Raw genomic sequence first — 17,217 nt, 5'->3', positions numbered from 1 at the left:
GGACTGAGGACATGCAGGCTCGCCACCTCATGCTCAATTATTTCACTTACCAGCCTTCAAACGAGTATAATCAGTCTGTTATGGAATTGTGACCTCATACAGAGCACATAAATTTACCCAAGCTGAGAAATACTGGCCTTCTCTGCAGGCAGGTGCCCCCAGTCCCATTAATCACAGTGTACACAGTGCCACAAAAAGAACCACTTTTGAGTATTCCAGGGTGCAGATTCCAATGAGTCAATTAAAGCCTAAAAGTAAGTTTCCCAGTCATTTTAATATTTGTTGCGACCTATTGTCCATAAGACAGTGACTCACTTCCCACAAGCCTCTGAACACTGACAATTAAGGAGGAGGCTTGTTGTTAACCAAGGCTAAACCCAAGCCATTAACACTGAGATTAAATTTCTCCATATCCCATTATTCCTGATGGGATCTCTCATTTCTGTCTTCAAAGATTCAAGGTTCTAGTGCTACAGAGTCTGTTTTCCTCAAGCTCATTCTGCATTTGCGCCACAAAATCATTCAAGCCGTGGCACAGTCTGTGAAAGAAGTTGAAGGGAAACATTGCCTGGAGCTGTATTTTGTATTTTTAAGGCACACATGAACACAGAAATATGGGGGTTAGACCACTGCCACACAGAACAGAATCATACAAATTTATTGTGGGGTTTTGTAAAACAAGCCTGTGAATTGTCTCTGTTTTTGACACCCCTTTCTCTCCCAGGACATAATCTGCTTATTAGCTGCCCTGCTTAGAATTCCAGATGGGATCAGACCATGCTTTGGCTCAGGTTGGCTTGGGTAAAGCAGATCCTGAATCATGTGGGTTTTCTCAAGACTGTCATGACTCTCCAGCCGGTTTGGTGATTTCTTTACTAAAAGAGCCGTGGTGCTTGGGCACTTTGCTCTGTCCTAAACCAAACAGTACTGTGAGTAAAGAGGGAAATTCCCACAGCAGAGCAATTTTGTTGAGTCCAAACCTTCTATCTGCAAGCTGTGACTTTGTAACTGGGTGAAGTTGAACCACAGAAGAAACTTTTTCTAATTTCCTATCAATTTCTTGCCTGAGGCACCTCGGTGCTTGGTCTGCTGCAAGGCTTGGCCTTACACTTTGATTTTCCTCCACAAGAAACTGCTTGACTTGGCTGCTCACCAGATTCCTTGTGATCAGAGACCAGCCTGAGAATGTCCCCTGGTTCTCCATCAATATTGAAGCAGACAGAGAACTTGCTGGAGGGAAAATCAATGACGAAGTGAGGGTCCCCATCCGCTGAGAAGACATGGAAAAAGAGACAAATGTGAGAAACCCACACAAAACTCCAATGCCTAACAGATTACAACAAAGCTGCTGTTTAAAGTGTGTTTGTCCCTGTTTTTTTCTAAGTCCTTCTGGTTTGTTGTTTTTAGAGGGTCAGATGGAGTTTGCCAGGAAATGCCAAGTTTTGCTTGGTTTTTCGCAAAGATTGTTTTGTTTTTCTCACAGATGAGGTTGGGTTTTCAATGACAACTCAAAACCCAAAACAGTTCTAGATGAAAATCAGGATATTTTCTTTCCGGAATCTAATTTTTGTGATTTATGGGAATTATCATGTAGATGTTTTGAACTCTTCTACTTTTTTTTTGGCAAGCTATATCCCCACACAGAAATGCACTCTCTGACCAAGGGCTGCTGCATGGCTCCACCTCGCAGTGACCCCTCCTGGCCCTCAGCATCATATTGGAGCAGTCAACAACAGCTGTTGATCCCATAATCCTAATTTTTCAACAATCCTTGACCTACCACCAACTATCAGACAGCTGCCATTAAGAAGGCTCGCCAAAAATGCTATTTTCTAAAGTAAAATTGACCCTATCAAGAGAAATTCAAGTCAGAGTTCTTGATCTGGACTTATTCTTCAGTGTTTAATGCATGTAAAGTTAAGTAAAGGTGCAAGACAAACAGGAAAATTGTAAAATACTACAAAACTTTCTCCTTTTTCTATTGTCAACAACTTTTTTATATTTCAGCATTATTATTTTTAAAAGGGTTTTCCACTATTTCTAGTACAGAGGGAATGTGTTTCTGTTCTCCCCTAACCTGCAGAAGTCTCAAATATGAGGATTAACTGTTGTAGATCATCTGCCTTCTCACTACTGATCCTTTCTGTATTTTGGATTTGTTTTCATTTTCCTCCCTGCTCTGTAGCTCTGACAAACAGAATTTTGTAACCATTTGGATGATTATACCACAGTGATATGCATCTGAGGCTTCCATAAATCAGTCACCATTATTTTGCATTATGAGAGGCATGAAAGCAGGCACTGACCTGAAGTTTTGGAGATTTTAATCCTCTGTTTATCTTTCCCTCTGCGTACACCTAGAAGAGGGGAAGGAAGACTGTTACAATTACTAACTGAGCAGGAGAAAGAGACATATTTTAAAAATGTTCCCCAAATATTATTCAGAGAGATTATGGGATATATATTCTTGCAGCCACTTTAAGTTTCATGTAGAATGCCAATTTTTCTCCAATAGTTTCTCCAGAGCAGTAAATGCTTCAAGGGGGTGAGTGAGGGGCCTAAAAGTTTTGCTAAAGGCTACCCAGCCCACAATTAGCAAAATTAGCATGAAAATCTCAGCTTTACCCCTCAGTTCACTGTCTAGATCACCCCTGTGCCAAAGTCAGCCATGAGGCATTGCCCAGAAAGATGATTTTTTTACCAGAACAAGGTGATTCTTGTCTCATACCTGGTGGGGCCTTGTGCCCCTGCAGGCTCTGCACCTTTTCCCCGATGCCATCAGTGGAAGGGTTGATAAACTCCTCCTGAGGTGGCTCTGAGTGGAGTCCAGCCTCTTTCATCTTCAGAACAGTGAAGGGGGTAACGAAATTGTAAGCCAGGGCCATGGACTTGGCTTTCTCCATCAATTTGTCCTTCTCCTGAATGTCATCACTCTTCAGCCGCGAGTTGAGCAGTTCCTTGATGGTGAGGTAACTCCAGGCCCTCTCAATGTAGTTATTGTCACCTTTGCCATCCTCCAGGCCGGGGACACCCCTGATGTCATTTCTGCTGGGCAGGTCAATAGCCACATCTGTTTTGAGCAGGATGTACTTCTTGGAATTGCTGGCAGTCACCTCCACGTGGAGCTTGTCCGAGGTGCGGTTGATGAGTTTGCCAGCAATGATAATTTCCGAGCCATTGAAGTAGTTGGGGAAGAAGTTCTGGGTGACCTGCTCCACATCATCTTCAGGGTAATCAACACGGATGTCAGAGAGAAGGGGAGTTCCTATTTCATCATAGAACCTTAAAGCAAGACACATTTTTCACTGTTAGCACTGTGTGAGCACACTCTTGCACTGGTACACCGACAAGGACACAGGTTATCTAAAATGGCTCCTAAGTCATTCAGGGCAGTTTGAGCCATCAGAAACCAAATTTAACTGCCATGTCCACTCTAACTTGGCCTAGAAAAACAGGGTGGGGGGATCTCTGCCCTTAGGGCTTTTCAAAACCTGAGTGGACAAAGCCCTGAGAACCCTCACCTAAAGTTGAAGTTAGCTCTTCTCAGAGCAGGAGGTTGAATTACAGGATCTCCAGAGCTCCTGCAACCAAAGTTATTCTCTGCCTCATTTAGATTTTAGATGTTTAGATACCTGTTCCTTAGGCATCTAAACAGAGTCTCTTAAGTATGTTCAGAACCATCCCAGCATGGCCTGGCAGGCACCTCCCTTCCACTGTGGTTCCAGATCTCTGCAAGGAGATATTTGTGACCACTTAAAAGTGAATTATTGGCTTCCAAGATTCACAGAAGCACTCCAGTTATTTAAAAATGTACTTAGACAAGATGCTGTAACCCACAGGTTTCTAGTGGTGTTACACATGGTATCCCAGAGCCAGAAACTGTAAGGCCAAAATCTTAAGTACACCAAAGCTGAAGAGATTCCAAACCAGAGCTCCTGAATCTCTGAAAGACCCCTAGATTGGGTTGGTCAGTGTAGGACAGGCAGGAATACAGTTTTATGAGGGCCAACAGAGAAAGAAAATCAAGAAGGAATCTCACCATGCCCCCCTGCATTTGAGCCTGTTATGGAATTGTGGATAAATGAGGATATTTCCAAGGAATGGAGAAATTCTAGCTGCTAAGAGAGAGCACAAGAGAACTGGCACAAGAGAACTCACTTCCTGATTTTCTGTTGGAACAAGGCATGGCTTTCCTGGAACCAGGGAGGTTAACCCTTTAATGCCTTGTTAACGTGACCAACCACACTTGAGAGAACACCTCGCACCAGACAGCCAAGAAAACCTTCCCAAGGCTCAAAGCCCAAGTTTACAGTACTGTGTTTTCCCTACAGCAATGTGCTTTTGAAGGTTCCTCCCAAGCGGCTCCAAGAATACCACATTTCCCATTCAGATGCCAAACTGCTCATCTCTTGGCAAGTCATTTGAGTTTAATTTGGTAAATAAACAAAGAATTGGCCTCAGCCCTTTTTCTAGTTCAAGCTGCATTTATTTGACACATCTGGTTAAACAGACTGTCTGGAAGCTAAAGTCACACTTTCTGCTTTATTCTCCCTCCAAGGGAACCCAAAGCCTGAATTGGTTGACTTTCTTTTAAAGTCTGTCTGAGCACTCATTGTCTTTCATTCAGAGACCTCACCAGATTTAAAAACATGACTAAATTAAACTTGAGGACTCTCTGTAAATTAACTTCTGAGTTGTAACAAATGGTGGAGATACACAAGCTCTCTTAGAGTACAATTCAAGGAAGTATCTGTATAAAAATACAACCCGCTGAGCATTAAAAAAAAATTAAATTGGCACCCATTTAGGTTTTCCCTCCAACTGAGGTTTGAATTGGCCTCCAGCAGTGATTGTGCTTTTCTGTATAAATTTGGCACCAGGTGCCAAATGGGTTTGCCATGACTGAGCTTGATAAACAGGGAGCTGTTCATCAGAGAGAGGCGTTTGAACAAGCACTTGCAGCACTGGGCTCCTGCAGCCCAATCCATCAGAACATCCTCTCTCTGCCAGGGAATGCCACTTGCTATCCAAAATACATGTCCTGGGGAGGAAATTACATGGGTGGAGTGACAGATGGATCTATAGAATTTCATTTCAAAGGAATTCTTGTCCATGTATTACCGGTTTGCCACAGAAGGCAAAGCCCTGGTGGAAAGTGCTTGGATTTCTTGCTCCAGAGTTAAGCATGAGCCAGGAGAGAGGTAACTCAATAACTATCTTTTTTTGGTTTCTGTGGTTAAAACATTTTGGGAGTGAAAGCCAAATGTTTTTATTTGGAAACACTGACACATTGCTAAACATTTTGGTCAGAGATGTGGTCACACATCTTTCTGCTGCTCCTTACCAGGAACTGGTACTTACCCTTGGATTACATCTCCCTTATCACAGAAGAAGAACACAATCTCTGGTCCTACTGAAGCATGAGGATTTCAGGAAATTTATGAGGAGTTTGGGTTACAAAAAATAATGGAAATGAATGGTCACAAAGAATGAGGAAATTAATGACTATAATGGTTATCCCAGGAATGATCTTAGTGTGTTTTTCTAAGTCAAATATTTTTGATCTCGGGCAAAACGTTATAATTTTCAAAAAATAAAGAAATCATTTTTTTTGCTCCAAATTGGAATCTTCATTCCTGATCCCCTCCATGCTGTTTATGTTGTTGATTTGATGTATGAAATGCATCCTCTCCTCCTACCATCTCCCTGTGAGGAGTTGGGACTTCAGCTGTGCCCCCCAGCTCAGTGGGTTTACATGTCCAAAACAATGATCTGAATTAGGGAAACAAATGCCTTGTTCTGAGGGGCTGGGAGCTCCAGTACATCTCAGGGGGTCTGCTAAGAAAAAGGGAATTTTTGGGTAGCCATTCAAAGTATCCAATCATCCTCTGCCTCTCCCAACCAGAGCTGAGCCTCAGGGAAACTCCAATTTCTCGCCATATCTCATTAGGGGATTTTCCATCCCAAAATGCTTTCCCAGAGAACCCAAAGAACAGAAAAAGCAGAACAAACCCCTTGAGATGGCTGGCTGCATCCTCATCCTCCTGGAAAAGCCTCGTCATGCCGCAGTTCTCCAGCGCCATCCTCTCCAGCAGCTTGTGGTCCACGTCGTTGCCAATGCCGATGGTGAAGAGGCAGAATTTATCCCTGATGGCCTCCTTGGTGTTGCTGAGGATTTTGGAGGACTGAGTTTCCCCCACAGTCGGCCTCCCATCCGTGAGGAAGATGATCAGGGACACGCTCCTGGCGTCGATGTCGTTCTGAGCAATGTAATCATTCAGCAGCTTTGCCCCAGTCTGCAGGGCCCCATTGATATTAGTCCCTGGGAAGGTACCAGAATGATTAAAGATCATTTCTCCTGCTAACAGTGGTGTGAATCATTTCTCTGAGTGCCCTTCAGTGAGGTGACAGCTTTTCTGGACATCAGGATGTCCCTTTTCTCCACATGAAGTTGCTCTAGCCTTTGAAGTCAGTTCAGCTCTTTTACTCAGAATGAGTTTGGCACAGCTGTTTATGGTCTTATGAATTGAATTATGAATTTCAGTTTGTCATGTGGAATTGCTGTTGAATGTCTCAATGTACAACAATCAGCCTGGTAAACAGTCATACTATGTCTGGTTGCTACAAACAAAAATTGTTAAACTTAATTACAGGACTCTCCCAGATTATATCTGAACTAGGAAATGTTCTGCTAATTTTTTTTCTGAAGGGCACCACACTTGGAGTCAGGAAAAAAACCTTCAAATTGGAAAACAAGTGGATAAGCTCCTTCTTCACGCCCTGGGGGATAGAAAGTGTAAAGGGAAGAGCTTGGTTAGCTGAAGAGTGTGTTTGCACAAACAACTGGCTAGCAAAGAATAAAACTGCCTGAAGTGGGGTGGGAGGGAGAAAACAAAGTAAATGAGAAAACAGATGCACATTAGAATAGGCATGAAAAGGATCCAAGCCCACTGTGTTCAAAAAAAAAAAAGGAAAATGAGTACAAGTATTCCCTTTCTCCATGTATTTCTAGTCAAAGCACAGAGGGATTGGCTGTGGGACCTTGGCAAAATCAGCACATTGGGGTTAAAAACAGCTCTTAGGAAACAAAGCAGGTGAAATGGGTTAAGAGCCATACACAGCTGACTCTGGGGGTCTGGAAAGGGAGATCTAGGAAGGTTATCAACAGGATGTGATGGAAAGTCAGCCCATGCAGCACGAACCTAGAAACTCAGTGTGCATAGCAAGACAAGGAAGAGGAAAGCAGCAAAGACTTCTGAAAAGTCCTCAAAATCCTGATTCTGTCTTCTGCACAATGGTTCTCAACCAAAAAACCTGCACCCAAATATTCTCTCTCAATCTCCAAGCAGATCCAAAATTTTAGTAAGAACTTTTTCCCCAAAACCAGAGGAAAACCATGTCATCTAGCAGAGTGTGTAATTTAATACTCAGTTGTATCATGGAACTACCAACCACTGAAAACTGCCTTTTGCCACATGCTCAGGTAATTAGCAGCAGGATTTTTCTCCTGTTTCTTTGGTGTGTACGTACAACACAGGGGTGTAACCACACCATGTTCTTTGTGTGTGTTAATGTTCAGTGGGAGATACTCAAGGAATAGCACCTTTATAGGGAAAACACAGAGTTAGCCAAGCCTGAAAAAAACCTGAAGTACCTGTGGTGGAGAATCACTGTGGAGAATCACAGTCAATAATTTCCTTTTACTAGTAAAGTAAAATTAGTAAAGTAAATTTCCTTTTACTAGTAAAGGCAAACCCAGCTGGTTCCTGCACAGCTCTCCTGGCACTTCAGGAGTAAAAGGCTTTGTTCTCTGAGTTTTGTCCCAATTACTATTGGTAATTGTTTAACTGGGCAGGTCCCTTCACCACTTCCTAAGCAATTCCTCTCACAGCACAAGCAGCACAGCCAACCATCCTGTTTGCTGTGTTTTTCCATCAGAGGTTTCCTCTGCTAGGGGTGGTCCCTGCTCAGGGGCAGCCATGGGAAGGCCCTCCCTGACCTTCAGCCAGCTGTGACCACTTCCATGGGGAAGGGTTTGAAAAGGTCATTCTGCAGCTCTCTGGGCACAGCTGCTGGAATATGTTTGATTGCAAACCTCACTGTAGTTGGAGATTTTTTATACTACTGTCCATAGCCTCACAGGAGACCTACAAATCAAATTAAAACTCACACCTTCACTCTGCCACTGCTCTGGAGTTTTCTCTGCCTGCTTCCCTCCAGGCAACAGGGCACAAGCAAAAAGGGCTGAGAAATTATTAAAATATAATTTTGGTAGAGACAAGAGGACAGTACTGGGTGATAAGCTAAATCCTGCAGAAGGCAATCCCACATCCCACAGTGTGTGCTCCATCCCTGGGGTTTCCAGCCCAGACAAAACCATGAGCCTGCTTTCACAGAGCCTTTCAGAAACTACACAATACTGGCACTGTGTGTCCTTTGCCAGGGTATGTTTTCATCTGTGTCCTCAAGAAATAACCTTGGAGGCTTTCCCATTCTGAGGGTGTCACCAGATAAGCGAGAGAATGGAACCAAATTTGGTTTAATGACTGTATGGAATCACAGACTAATTTTGGTTGGAAGGAACATTAAAAGTCCATCTTGTCCAAACCCCCTGCAATGGGCAGGGTCTAAGGAAACCTTCCCACCATGTATGTTAATAAAGGACACATAACCCTGAGTGGAGATGAAGAGAGCCCCATGTCCCATGACCTAAATCCCAATGTCTTTTTATTCCATATGCTCCAGGACCACATTCCCCACTCTTTACTTTGTGGTAGTTAATTGGATAGCACAGTAAATCCCATCTGTATCTCTCATCATACCTCCAGTGGGTGACATGTTATGGATGTACTTTTTGGCATCCCTGATGTTATTTGGAGTAACTGGCACCAGCCTGTCCTGCTGCCAGACCTTGATTCGGTTGGAAAAGCCAATGATATTGAAGTGGTCTTCAGGCCTTAGGTCCTGGAGAATTGTGAAGAGAGCTTCTTTGGTCTAGAAAGAGAAAAGAGAGCAGCTATTGGTTTCTCTGGGTCTGGATTGAAGGCACTTGAGATGGCAGTTCATGTTCACACTCAGGTGTTTATTATTTCTTATCAGTAAAACAGTCTCACTACTGTGAGTTCAGCAGCTTTGCATTAGAAGGCACAAAATGGCCAACAATCTCTTGTTCCAAGGTCTTTTAAGACTGAACTATCCAATTAAGAACTGACACCTGGATTATTTTCCCTTTTAACCCAATAACTGATCCCAAAGAGCTGCAATGGCGACTTTTCTGCACAATTACAAAATGCCACCCAAACCTACGGAGAAAGAGGAAGAAGAAGCATGAAGAAGAAACCCAGGATGACACCCTGTGCCCTCCCATCTACAACATACTAAAAATACCAAAACCTCAATTTCTTACCAAGTGATACACCCACACTACTCTCTATAATCTATTTCACACTTTTGTGGATTCCAGTCCATCTTGAAGTCTGGGAAACTTTCTCCATGAATGAGGGTCAAAGTCACTGCTCCCCTGGGGGTCAGGGCATCCCAGAGCAGACAGAGGAATATTCCCAGTGCCCTGGGTTTGTTTCCACAAGCAGCAGACACAGCTGTCAGTGTTTTAGTGGGTGAGAATTTAGTTTCAAGATGTTTACTGATCTTTAGATATTTCTACACTGCCATTTTGGCTAATGAAGAAAATTTGGATGTCCTTCCCTATCTCAAAGCCTGATCTCTGTGGTGTCAGGGGCTGGGCAAGTATGAGATGAAAAACAACTCTTGCTAAAAGGTCTTGTGAGGCACATCTAGACCTAACTAACATTTAAAATCAGGAACCAAAATTTGGATAAAAACTTCAAATGACTGGGAGAACCATGTTCTGAATTAAGGGATAGTGAATAATAATGCCTAATAACAAAAACCTTGTAGAGTTTGTTCAAAGCCCTCTAGACTGGCAGTAAGCTGCAAGTGGCATATATTTAAAACAGGTTACTTACAAGTTAAAAAACCATTAAACATGTCAAAGGATGCACATTCTCTATTCATAGTTAGGATACTATTTGCTACATGTACACTCTACTGAATAGTTTCGCCAATTAATAAATGTTTAGGTTAATACATTCAATTAACTAGATATAAAAAGAAGTCCTGACTAGTCATTGCAGATTCTACCTGCCAGTCAGTTTTGTCCCACGCACATTATTTTTAATCAATATGGCAAGTGTTCATCATCCTATGTAAACACAGGCAACCAGAGTGAGGAAAGCTGGTCACAAGATGAGTTCTTAGCAAAGGAGGTTAAGCATCCTGGGTTCTGGGAGAGCCAGACCACTGAGGAAAAGGCAAGAGGAAGACTGCAGAGGTGTCCAGCTCCCCTCAGTGAGACCAGCTTGGATTTAGCAGCCATGCAGCTGCGTTCACATGGAGACAGACTTCAGCTGAGTAAGATTCAGAGAAGTTGCCCAAAAGCAGCCTCTGTCCATGCAAACATACCCTATATTTGGATGCAAAACACATGGGAGGAATATGAGGCAATATCTGGGCAGAGGAATCAGCAGATTCTCAGCTCAGCCCCTTCTTGGCCACCATTCAGCCTTCAAATTCCAAGGAAAGCTATGCAAGAAATTCTATTGTGGGCTCACCAGCATTTAAAGGTTCCTCTCATGCCTGTCAGGAAAATACGTGAAGAGCTTGTCCAGAAGAAATGTAGGAGTAATCAGCAGTGCTGGAAACCACATCAGCCTAGGCCTGATGTTGCTATGCAAAGACAGTTTGGAAAAGGGCTCAAAGGACTGATCAAGCTGTGTCATCAATATCCCCCTGGATTCTGCATGGCAGATGATGATGATGCAATGATGCAAACAAACCTAATCCTCACAGCTGGTGCCTTGGCTCCCAGTCCACCTGGAATTAAGGGGAATATTTCCCATAGCTTCAAACATTCTGGAGCCAGGTCTGGAGACTCTCCCTGCCTGTTTCTGTCCTCTGTACAAATAATTTTTGCTCTGCAGGGATCTCAGGCTTAATCCCTCCACTTGCTTAGCTGGAACATTCCTCCACGTCCCAGCACCGTTTCAGAGACAAGAAATTAAAGCAAGTGCTGGTGGAAGAGATTATTTCAAAGAGAAGGGGAGATTCCCATCAGGTTCACATCATGATGTGCACCAAACAAACCTTCACAAAGGTGAATTCCTGCCCCAAATATGGAGGCTATCTCCAGTCTAACAGTCCAGAAAATGGAAAAGTTTGGTGAAATAATCAGCTATTTGAAAAAGAAGAGAAGGTTTCACTCTCCCTCATCTGCTCTTTTACAACACCCTTTTTATTGTAAAAATGCTTCAGATAATGCATGACATCAGCCTTCAGAGACACCCTCCATCAACATCCCATTTTACAGAGAGGAAAACCAGGCTACTTTTCTAATTATGTCAAGGTCAGAAAGTGAGAGGTTCCCAAAACCTGGGGTTCCCAGCCCTCAGTTCAGTCAGCCAAACCATCCCACAGGCGCACAGGCAGCAATCACACAGTAGAGAAAAGGACTCTTGGATTTATTCCATTATAACAAGGCTGGCCTGAGTATTTGTCCCTCAAAAAATGGATCAAAGTAAGCAGAAAGTGAAAATGTAGACTTATCTATTCTATCCTGTGTGTGAACAGGCCTCTGTGCCAAGCTCTGCTGAGGGAAATTTGGGCATGTTAAAAGGTGTTAAAGCAAGGAGCAGCAAGACCACAACTGCCTACATACACATCCCCCCTCCACCCCACAAAGGAGAGGAAAAGAGGTTCCTAGAGGCAATGATTTCAAGAAAAACTCCCCAGATCTCATTATCTATATTACAGCTCTGATTATAATTAACACTGCTTGACCTCTCCCATTACAAACCCCCTCTTTTCAGGTTTTGTTTTTTTCCAATTCTGTGAAACTGCACTTTTCTCAGAGGGATTTATTGGGCCCAAATAAGCTCTGCTGTTTCTGAGAACAAGGCAGGAGGAGAAATAATCTTGCTTTGGCCTACTTGCAGAGAGGCTGCATCTCACTTCCCTTGTGCTCACAAATTCCTTTTGACATTCTTGCCTGTGTTCAGCCAAAAGAAAAGGAAAGGAAAAAGTAAAACAACACAGAGCAGAAGTAGCTGGGTGTACACAGCATCCAAGCTAGAATTGCAGAGAGGATCAGGAGGGAACTGAAACACATTCCCAGGAAACCCAGCACTTCCCCACACCCTCATACAGGGGCCAAATGTGGGGCTGGGATCATCTCTCTCTCCCCTTCTTTCATTTCCTCTTCGCTTTTTGTCTCATTTTCGTCACTCCATGCAGTTTGAGTCAATTTTTCCCAGGAAAAAAGCTTCTGCCATATTTTAATGGATATGCACTGACAGCCTGGATTCTGGCATCTGTATCCTGTGCTTGCCTCTGCAGCTTAAATGAAAACCTTTGAATTTATGTGACATGCACACAAACATATGTACGAGCGTGCGTGTGTGCACATGGGTTTGCTCCAAAGCAAACAGAGTGACGGAGCCCATGTGGTTCATTCTCCTGCAGCTTTTACTCCATCCTCAGCACAAAAAATAAAGGGTGGGATTCAGCTTTGCCAACTCAGTCATCAGAAAGCTGGGCATCACATCTAATCCTGCTCAAGGCAGGGGAACCTCCAGGGAATAATCCATCCCATCTGTTTTGGACAGGTTTTAGGATGAGTCACTGTCTGGAAGTGCCTGTCTCCAGGCGAGCAGAGAAGGTGGGACTCACCTCAACAGCTAATCCTGTCCCAACCTGAGCATTCTGGTTCTTGCTGGAGCCAAAAGGAGCTGAAGTGTCTCTCCAGCTCTCCCAGAGTGCTCTGAATGCCCTGTCTCTTCCTATTTCCATCTCTCTTCCAGGTGTGTCCTAAAGACCACACTCCTGATGGGGTGGAGCAACATGCTTTGAAACCTACCAGCCTTCCTCACCCTCTAATGGTTTATGGACTTCCCTCAGAGAGCTGGATATGATTCAGCAGCTGGCAGGCAAAACCAGCTTTTAATAAAGAGAATATCTTGGTAAAAGTGCACTGCTTGAAATCCTGAAGGACTCAGCCATGGCCAAGTGCAGTTGGTGCCCAGCCCTCTCCTCCCATCTCCACCAGAGCCCAGGCAAGGCTTTGAAAGCTCTTGTGGCTGCAGCTTCAGCTGGGATTCAGGTTTCTGATCCTGTCCTTGCAAGGCCACAGCTGGAATTTCTCCTGGAGCTAAGGAGCCAAGGCTGTGGCTGCCGTGGGATTCCCAAACTGCTCTGCTGCCAATGGAGTCCTTGCAGTTCCACTCCCACCTGGCCCCACTGAGTCATTCCACTGAAACTGCTGCCAAAGAGGCAGAAAATTACCCATTTCTACCCTGCTGTGCACATGACACTGGTTCATTTTGGAGATAAACTGGACCCACTCACACTGAGGAAAAAGAGTTTAGGGGTCCAGTTCCTCTATGCCAGGTGCTGCAAGGTGAAATATTTTTCCCAACATGTTTGCCTGGGGAGATGCATTTGGAGCAAGGATTAAAGCAGAGGATGGCAAGAAGTAACAATACAGAACAGCTGAATAAAAATCCTTTTTTGCCATTTGGGAATGGTTTGTACATGTCAGAGTCAGGTTTTAAATGAGTGTTTAAAACAGGATAACTTGGTGGGGGGAGATTGCTCCATTTCCCTCAAATTAGCATGGACAAAATTGAGGTGAGAGGTGGAGACTGAAATGCCACTGCATTTGAGATGAGAAATTGTGCTGCTGAATGAGCTGCCAACACAGCTGGGACTGAACCAGCCGCCTCCAGGGCTATGAAATGTCACCTCCAAACCTGGAGCAGCACAAGCCTGGTCTCCAGCTGGGGACAGGTGAGGTGACCATGACTGCCAGGGAGTGAGCACAGCTCATGTCTGTGCTTTGTGAATTATGAGAGGAGGGAGAAGAGGAGCTCACACTGCCTAAATTATTGATATGCAAACAGTGTCTGCTCAAGCCTACAAGGCCAGAGACAAACCAGCTCCCAGCCACCACTCTGACCTTCCTTGTCACCTCTGCACTGACATCTGGACATCCAATATTGTATTTTTGGGGTGCCCCAAAGAAGGGAGGAATGATGAATCTGACTCCATGTTCTCAGAGGGCTAATTTATTATTCATGATATTATATTAAAGAATACTACACTATACTATACTAAAGAATACAGAAAGGATACTTACAGAAGGCTAAAAAGCTAATAATGAAAACTCCTGACTCTCTCCAGAGTCCTGACACAGCTTGGCCCTGATTGGCCATTGAGTGAAAACAACTCACAGCAGAATCCAATGAAACAATCACCTGTGGGTAAACAATCTCCAAACACATTCCACATGTGAGAAGCAAATGAGATAATTATTGTTTTCCTTTTTCTCTGAGGCTTCTCAGCTTCCCAGGAGAAAAATCCTGGGTGAAGGGATTTTCCAGAGAATGTGAATGCCGCATTGCAACACAGCAGCTGCCTGTCTGGTTCTTGCTTGCTGCAGGCCCTGCATCACAGCCAAGGTGATTCAGAGCTGTACCAGCCCCAGCAGAAAGAGCAGAATCCCTCAGCCACACTCGAGTTTGGCTGTGATTTGTCACCCTTATACCAAGCCCTTGGAGTTAGCTCTGACAGACCTCATCTTGCTTAAACACTGGTGGAGCAAAGCATGGGATGATACACACTCTTATGAGAAAGCTGAGAGCCTTCAGCCTTTTTTTTGGGGGGTCAAAGATGTGCCTCAGAGACATCTGGGATGATGTCAGACCATCTGGGCACCTTTGAGGAGGAATCTGACATTTCTTTCACAGTCCCTTGTTTGTCTGGGGAGCAGGGCGAGGGTGAGGCCTTGGCTACCCTGGGAGCTGTGCAGCTCACAGGGACACAATGTGTGGTTGTTAGGAGCTGTGGCACTGCCAGACACTGGCCCTGCTGGCCAGCAAGGGGAGAATTCAAGCACCTCATTAAAATGCATATCCCAAGCCCACGTATTCACACTTTCCACTGCCTTAGGAGCACTTCTAAGTGTTTCATCCAGCCACCCTCGCAGCAGCTGGGCAGCAGGACTCCATCACCAGTGGCACAGGCTCTCCCAGCTCAGCCAGCACCAGGAAACTGCCTGGGCTTGGGATCAGCCAGCATAAGATCACTGCTAGCAGAGAGGAAAGCATTCCCAACCACTGCCTCTGGAAAATAGGACCCACTGACAAGAGGAGATGCACGGGAACAGCCTGCAGAGAGCAGAGCTGGGGCCATCTGCATCCATGTGCTAAAAGATCTCACAACTAAAGACAAAATTTACCACCTTTTGTCCTTCCAGATCCTTTGTGAGAAAGCAAATTTGACAAGAAAGGAGCTAAGGCACAAGATGTAAGCTCAGAGGGAATTAGGAAGCCATAGCTCTGTCCAGGAATGAGTCTGAGAGTGCAGCAGTGCAGGGAAGGGCTCAGAAATGAGATCTCCTACAGCAAAAGGGAGAAAAGTACAAGTGAAGATATTGTCAAAAGATTTGAAGGAAATACAGGGAGAAAAATCAAAAGAGCTCCTTCTTCCTCCTTCAATATCCTCTGCGCTTTCGTTCTTCTTTTTCCCTTTCCAAACATGCAGAGGCAGCTGATTAAAAGGTCCCGAGCTGGGTTTCAAACAGCAACAACCAAAGCTCATCAATGTCCCCATGGTCTGTCAGAAGGATTAATTAGTGCTGGGACTTAAGGAAAGGCTGCCATCAAAGTCACGCCCGAAATGGTGTGAACATGGCCAGACAAGGCTGCCCTAGGTTTGGTCTGGGTCCAGAGCCAGGGGAATGCAGTGGGAGCACCAGTGCCACATTACAGGGAGCAGGGAGAGCAAAGGTTTGGGCAGTGCTGTCCCTGCTGAGGTTGGAAGCCACATGAGGTGAGTTTTGCTTTCCTCTGTGTCCCATTGTCCTTTCTGCCCACATAATGCTGCTCACACGTCACTTGCCAGTGTGACCGTGTTCACAGGGGTCTGAGGATGAGGGAAGAGACGAGGATCTGACTCCATGTTTCAGAAGGCTGATTTATTATTTTATGATATATATTGCATTAAAACTGTACTAAAAGAATAGAAGAAAGGATTTCATCAGAAGGCCAGCGAAGAATAGATAAAGAAAGAATGAAAAACAAAGGCTTGTGTCTTGGACTCTCTGTCCGAACCCACTCACTGTGATTGGCCATTAATTAGAAACAACCACATGAAACCAATCACAGATCCACCTGTTGCATTCCACAGCAGCGGATAATCATTGTTTACATTTTGTTCCTGAGACCTCTTTCCCCCTTTCTCAAGAGGAAAAATCCTAAGGAAAGGATTTTTCATAACAGATGTCTGTGACATGCCAGCAACAGGGACTTCTGCACCAAAACCAGGGGTTAACCCCAAAGTGTATCCCTGGATTGTTTCACCTTCCTGCATCCCACTCTCAGAGAGGACAATTGGCCCTTTCTGCCTCCACAGGGAATGTCCTGCAGCTGAGGAACTGCAATGCCCCTCTCCCTGTCAATGTATCTTTGTGTTTTTCTTCCTGGCAGGCAAGAACGGCGTAACCAGGGAAAACTCCTTCGCAATCCTGCACAAGAAGCAGTTTGTTCAATACTGACACAGGCCTGTCATGGGAGGCAGTTTGAATGTGGAGTTCTGGACAATAAAGGTCTGTCTCCAGTCCCTGGTCCACAGTCTCCTCCTCCTGAGCATCCCAGATCCTTTGCTGGTCACTTGAACATTGCTGACTCCCTACATGGCCTTAAAAAAAGTTGCTTTGCTGTTTCCCTGCCTGAAAAACAACCATCCTCTTTAGAACAAATGTTTGCTCCTATTGCCTCTTCTGAAAAAGGTTTTCCTCTTGAGTGGAAAACACTTAGCTCCACATCCACCCAGGACACTTAAGCACTGAATTTTTGCTCAGTAGATGATAAAACTCTCTTCAAGGATGTGATCAGTTGGGGTAACTCACTTGTCTAGTAAACATGGTGAGGATAAACACATGAAAAACTAATCTGATGATCAAAAGATGATCTGATTTCTCATGAACTGGAGTTCCATGGGTCCAGAGGGCAGTGTAGATGCTGAGTCTTTGCAATCTCAGTGCAGCACTGAGGATGTGAATAAATGCCAGTGTGAAAATTTAAGGAGGCAAGTTCTAATCAGCACTTGAAGTCTTATCCCAGTGCAGAATGGATTACAGCTGGA

At 44.4% G+C, this 17,217-nt stretch overlaps 1 protein-coding gene across 2 annotated transcripts in view; it reads right to left on the bottom strand.

Annotated features, from left to right (window-relative positions):
* Positions 1-17,217, bottom strand: part of ITIH5 (inter-alpha-trypsin inhibitor heavy chain 5) — a 49,243-nt gene that overhangs the window by 4,158 nt on the left and 27,868 nt on the right. For both annotated transcript variants that reach the window (XM_054292406.1, XM_054292405.1), the window contains exons 8-12: positions 8,823-8,994; positions 6,013-6,322; positions 2,729-3,282; positions 2,307-2,357; positions 1,154-1,270 (exon numbers count right to left, since the gene is read on the bottom strand). In XM_054292406.1, coding sequence (XP_054148381.1) covers positions 1,154-1,270; positions 2,307-2,357; positions 2,729-3,282; positions 6,013-6,322; positions 8,823-8,994 — 1,204 coding nt within the window. The remainder of the gene's footprint in view (positions 1-1,153; positions 1,271-2,306; positions 2,358-2,728; positions 3,283-6,012; positions 6,323-8,822; positions 8,995-17,217) is intronic.

Source organism: Melozone crissalis, unplaced genomic scaffold, assembly GCF_028551555.1.
Source record: "Melozone crissalis strain CALT ecotype California unplaced genomic scaffold, PUWL_Pcris_2 ptg000110l_1, whole genome shotgun sequence".
Lineage (NCBI taxonomy): Eukaryota > Metazoa > Chordata > Aves > Passeriformes > Passerellidae > Melozone > Melozone crissalis.
Note: the sequence above shows the minus strand (reverse complement) of the source record. Positions and strands in the feature narration are given on the sequence as shown.